Raw genomic sequence first — 5,614 nt, forward strand, 5'->3', positions numbered from 1 at the left:
CGAGCGCCGAGCGCCTCAGCTGCTTCACACTGGCCTCCTGACACGACCTTGAGCCATTTCTGAGCACTAAAAATCTTTCTCTAATGTGATTTAATGTCATTGTTTATCAAAAGAAATGTTTCATTTTGCAGAAGTTATTGGTTATTATCTCTGCATGCTAGCTAAAACGTGCTAAGGATGAAACCATTCGTGAGAGCGGACTCTTTCAAGTCAACGATCGGAGCAAGCTACTTCTTACTTCTTACTTCTCAAACCAAAGTATCCATCATTTCCATACTTCAGTCATTTCAGGTCATGTTTTCTGAAATGTTGAAAGGACGGGCGACCGTAAACGTGTCAATAAAGTTTTCTTTCTCATCGTAATTCTTAATAATCAATCATTTATGTTTAAGGGTTTAATTGAGGTTTAATTAAGGGTTTCAATTAATTATTCATTTATTTTATTTTATTCCAATATAAATTGATTTAAAGATTTTTATTCAGAAATTAATTAAATGTCTTGTATTCTTTATGCAACTGTATGATATGAAATGCACTACTTTTTAACATTTGCCTGACACATTAGGTGAATTTGCACAAACTATCAGTATCGGATCGGCATCGCCAATACCAGCCTGAATTTTACTCTGTATAAGATCGGAAACGAAATCAGTGGTATCGCACGTCACGTTGAGTATATAAATAATAAACATTAGTCATTCATTTTACTCCTACCTTTTTATTATTTTTAATACATGAATTTGAAAGAAAATATCTTTAGCGATCCGACTCCTTTAAAAAGAGTCAGAAGTCCCAACACCAATAAGAAGATCACCACCAGCAGAGTTGAGGTGGAAGGGGGTGAACCCCGCCCACTTGCTCAGGCGCTGCACCAATCAAAAGCGGAAGTTGTGGGGGGGGGGGGTTCCCCCACCTCACTTCTTTAAATTCCCTCTGCCCCCCTCTGTGAACTCGGCCATTTCACCCCGAGCGGCGAACCACCCTGACCGAGAGACTTTATTCATTCATTCATTCATTCATTCATTCATTTGTTTCAAGGAGCACAGGAGGATGGGTGAACAAGCCATTTCTTTCGCCAAGGACTTCTTGGCGGGTGGTATCGCCGCAGCCATCTCCAAAACTGCCGTTGCCCCCATCGAGAGAGTCAAGCTCCTGCTGCAGGTGAGTCGTGTAACGGCGTCTTCTGAAACGTTAACTTAGCTGCAAAGATGGTGCATCCCCACTCCCGGGAAGAGCTTGGTAAGAGTTGAACAAATGGGGGGGGGGGGGGGGGGCACAATGGAGGAGCCATGTTATGTAAATTGGAACTTTTTTCTCTTAATATTTGGACTTTATTCTTGTAAAATGGCTGCAGGTTTTTCAATTTTTGCTGCTTTTTTTTGTTTTTGTTTTCTTGTAAAATTATATTTTTAGAATGTGCTGCAGGCCAATAAATCAATATAATAAAATTGTGAGTTTGTTCTCAGTTCAGCAGTTGTTTTTTTTAATTTTCCAACTATTTCCACTTTTTTCTTGTAAATGTTCTTGTAATTGTGACTTTAATCCCATAATATTTTAATGTTATTCTCGTATAACTTTTTCCGCAACCTAATTTTCCAAAAATTGTTTCTTGTAATATTCCGACTTTTTTTTCAACATATTTGTTCTCTAATATTACAAATGTATGCTCCTAAAATGACTGCTCATAATATTACCATGTCATTCTTGTAAAATTCAGACTTTTTCTTTTTTTTTGTCTTTAATATTTTGACTTTATTCTTGTTAAATTTCTGCAGATTTTTCTATTTTTGCCGGTGTATTATGTTTTCTTGTGAAATTGTTATCCTTCTAATATTTTGACATTATTTTCATAAAATGACAGCTCCCCCACGTTTTCAACTTTCTTCTTGTAAATTTTCTTCTTGTAATTCTGACTTTATTCCCGTAATATTATGACTTTATTTTTGCCACATTCTAACTTTGTGCAACATAATTTTCTTTTAATATTTCACTTCATGCCACTAACACAACATTAGTGTTCCTCATAATATTACGAGCTTAAACCTTTTTGTCCTTTAGAATATGACTTTTTTCTTCAACAGAAACGCTTTGCTGTTTTTGAGGACTCACTGCTAAAATGCTGGCCAAAGATCTTCTATATAACATAAATGCTCTGGACCCACTTCAAAAAAAGCTTGTCAAAGATCCTTTGTATAACAGGAGCACTCTGCTTGTGTTGAAGGAACTACTGTACTGCTAAAAACAAAGATGCTCTACGGTATATGGCAAAAGCTCACGGGTCATTGGGAATCTGCTGCAAAAGTGTTGAACTAAACGGGAGGGCCGCTCTGTTGCCATTGACGGGCCGTATTTATCCAGCGGGCCACCAGCTGAACGGTGCTGGTGTGGTCTTTGAAGAGACAAGGTCACCACAAGGGTTGCCGCACGGAGGTGTGAATAGTTGAAGTGATGGTGTGAACACGTGAGGACATTGCAAAGCTTTCACGTGTTCAGTGACATTATGAAGTCATGATGGCCGCCCTGCTGCTGTCTTCCCAGGTCCAACATGCCAGCAAACAGATCGCCGTGGACAAGCAGTACAAGGGCATCATCGACTGCGTCGTCCGTATCCCCAAGGAGCAAGGCTTCCTCTCATTCTGGAGGGGGAACCTAGCCAACGTCATCCGATACTTCCCCACTCAGGCCCTCAACTTTGCCTTCAAGGACAAATACAAGAAGATTTTCCTGGATGGTGTGGACAAGCACAAGCAGTTCTGGAGGTACTTTGCGGGCAATCTGGCCTCCGGCGGCGCGGCCGGGGCCACCTCGCTGTGTTTCGTCTACCCCCTCGACTTTGCCAGGACGCGTCTGGCCGCGGACGTGGGCAAAGCCGGAGGAGAGCGCGAGTTCAAGGGCCTGGGGGACTGCTTGGTGAAGATCTCCAAGTCTGATGGCATCAAGGGACTGTACCAGGGCTTCAGTGTTTCAGTGCAGGGCATCATCATCTACAGGGCTGCTTACTTTGGCATCTACGACACAGCCAAGGGTGAGGTGGCATCGTCTCGCTCCTTCTCTCCGCTTTGCTAACCTTGTGTTTTCTTGGCAGGCATGCTTCCTGACCCCAAGAACACACACATTGTTGTGAGCTGGATGATCGCTCAATCTGTGACCGCCGTCGCCGGTCTCGTGTCCTACCCCTTCGATACCGTCCGCCGTCGCATGATGATGCAGTCTGGACGCAAAGGAGGTATTGGCAACAAACTGTCTTCTTCCACCCCTCACATTTCATTAAATCTTCTCAAGGGACGAGACCGGACCTACTCAGTGTACAGCTTGTATCGCAGTACAGATTTACTATCCACTGAAAATAAATCAGCACACAGCCAAAATGGTCCAAAACAAGCAAGTTGTCAGAAGTCAGGTCCCTCTGATCACTAATCAATGAGTAAATCATCCCAGGTCCTTACCAAAAGCAGCAAACCAAAGCCTAGGGGGAGCAGCTTTAAAGTAGAGGATTCGGTTTTGGGCACAATTATAAATGGGTTACTCTATGGGTTGCTCGATCTGAATTCAATAGGACCGTCTGCCCACAGCAGGCTGTGAAAAGCTGGGTGAGTTTCTCTCGCTCTCGCCCTCAAACGGGAGAGAGTTTGGCCTTGGCCACACGGGAACATTCTTGGGATTTGTATTTTTTTGGCATCTTGATTAGTAAACAGTTGCATCCGGACGGGAACGCATCACTGAGTGAAAATGACGTAATACACCAGGCACACCAACGTGTGGCGCTGTGAACACAAAGACAACAAAATATCTGAAGAATGTCGACTGGGCTGAGTCTCGTTCGTGGAAATATTCCGATATTACGTTGGCTTGTCGTCAAAGCTCACTTCTGGTCACCTGACGTCGTTTCTGTAAAACAGTGGTTCGGCCGCCTGTACAGAAATGACAAGCCGGGGTTGTCAGATTTTCCAACTCTGGAAGTCATTTTCAAAAATACCATTCCAGGTCACCCAGTACGCTGTTTCCGTGTGGATGAAAGGCTGAAAGCATGAAATACTTTTCCGTTTTGACCTGAAAAGGTTTGTGTGGATAGCCCCAGGCTCCAGGCCTCGTTGGTATGCTCACCAGGGACGTCTATGCAGTCCTCAATGTAGCAGTGGAGCCTGGAAGGTTCTGCTGCTCTCCACTGTTCCCGCCATCTTGCCTGACCCAGGAAGCTCTGCTGGTGTCAGCTGGTGTAGTGATGAGCAGTTCCTTGGCATGTCTGGCAAAAGGGGGCTGGGATTATATACTGGCATGCACATGTCAGTATATTGAAGTTGGTTTTCATTGATTGTGCGCCTGTTTTCCTCGTATTTCGCCTCCAAACAGGCAGGAAGAGAGTTCACTCTGTGCATTGCTTTCAGCACCTTCATTTATCATCATCCCAGGCCTAGCGAGTGCCCACAAGATTTTTTTTTTTTTTGAATGACAAAATTTTAATCTAGCGAGAGATCTCGTGACACGCCTAGTATTTGCACAAAGTATCGGATCGGTATCGCCGATACCAGCCTGAATTTTACCCAGTATCGTATCGGAAATGAAATCAGTGGTATATCACCAGAGCACACGCTGCAGCAGTCTTTACTTCTGTAAACACACGGAAATGCGTGTGACGTTGCCTAACCCTAACCCAAAAAAAGGTAACTGGGCATCGTACCCTGCAGTGTGAAGGCAGCCTGACCTTCTTTTTTTTTCCTCCCTTCCAGCCGACATCATGTACAGCGGCACCGTGGACTGCTGGAGAAAGATCGCTCGTGACGAGGGCCCCAAGGCTTTCTTCAAGGGAGCGTGGTCCAACGTACTGCGAGGCATGGGCGGCGCCTTTGTGCTGGTCCTTTACGACGAGCTCAAGAAGGTTCTGTAATGTTGCGTTTGTTTAACTGTAACATATCTTGTACATTGGGATGGACTGAGAGGCTACTAGTGTGCTTCTATGGACCAACCAGTATTTGGCTACTAGTTGCACCAGGGCGGGAAGCTGCCACGCACCCTTTGGCTCATGTTTTTTTTGTTTTCTCCTTCTGCTTTGGCCCACATCAAAATGTTGTTCCCTTCTCCCAAGGAAGCAGAAAAAGAGAAATAAAGCTACTGAATGAACCTCCATCTTGACCTTTTTCTGCATGAACGAGCGACCTTCGCAGCATGTGCACCTTCTACAGAACAGCCAGGTTGTATTTGGCGGTGAGCCAAAATCAGCCGTGAAGGTTGGCCCGTGGATCGTACGACATCTAAGACGCACACCTGTCACTTTGCCAGAAAGTCTGACTTTACACGTACAGATTTAGCGGCGCGAGCGGCGACGGCGGGCAGGATTACCTGCCGCGGGCGTTCTAATTTGACTTATCTCCTGCCAAGCTTCCATCCACTCGAGACTTTCACCTTGGGTTGTGTGACTTTTTAACCCTTCCACAGTACAGACACGCCTGACATTATTTACTTTTAAAATGGGAGGCAAGCTAGTCCTGATCCTGACCCAAAAAGATGACATTACTACGACCACATCACTAATACCAGGAGAACCAGAGTACAGAGGGGGAGGAGCCACCTGCTGTGGCCCAGCAAGGTGCACTGTATTCGGGCACACACTCTGAGT

The 5,614-nt window shown here is 44.8% G+C and overlaps 1 protein-coding gene across 1 annotated transcript; it reads left to right on the forward strand.

Annotated features, from left to right (window-relative positions):
* The first annotated feature begins 939 nt into the window (after positions 1 to 939).
* On the forward strand, positions 940 to 5,122 carry LOC129189806 (ADP/ATP translocase 3). The gene is made up of 4 exons (XM_054791903.1): positions 940 to 1,161; positions 2,539 to 3,025; positions 3,086 to 3,226; positions 4,728 to 5,122. Exons 1-4 carry the CDS (start codon positions 1,051 to 1,053, stop codon positions 4,883 to 4,885), a joined length of 897 nt encoding a protein of 298 aa, XP_054647878.1. The 5' UTR covers positions 940 to 1,050; the 3' UTR covers positions 4,886 to 5,122.
* The last annotated feature ends 492 nt before the right edge of the window (positions 5,123 to 5,614 follow it).

This window comes from Dunckerocampus dactyliophorus, chromosome 11 (genome assembly GCF_027744805.1).
Source record: "Dunckerocampus dactyliophorus isolate RoL2022-P2 chromosome 11, RoL_Ddac_1.1, whole genome shotgun sequence".
In the NCBI taxonomy this organism is placed as follows: domain Eukaryota; kingdom Metazoa; phylum Chordata; class Actinopteri; order Syngnathiformes; family Syngnathidae; genus Dunckerocampus; species Dunckerocampus dactyliophorus.

What these genes read in the sequence shown, in the direction of transcription:
- LOC129189806 (XM_054791903.1), top strand. Translation starts at nt 1,051, where the DNA reads ATGGGTGAACAAGCCATTTCTTTCGCCAAGGACTTCTTGGCGGGTGGT. An exon ending in CATCTACGACACAGCCAAGG is followed by an intron (nt 3,026 to 3,085) that starts GTGAGGTGGCAT and finishes TTTTCTTGGCAG; the next exon opens with GCATGCTTCCTGACCCCAAG. An exon ending in GCAGTCTGGACGCAAAGGAG is followed by an intron (nt 3,227 to 4,727) that starts GTATTGGCAACA and finishes CCTCCCTTCCAG; the next exon opens with CCGACATCATGTACAGCGGC.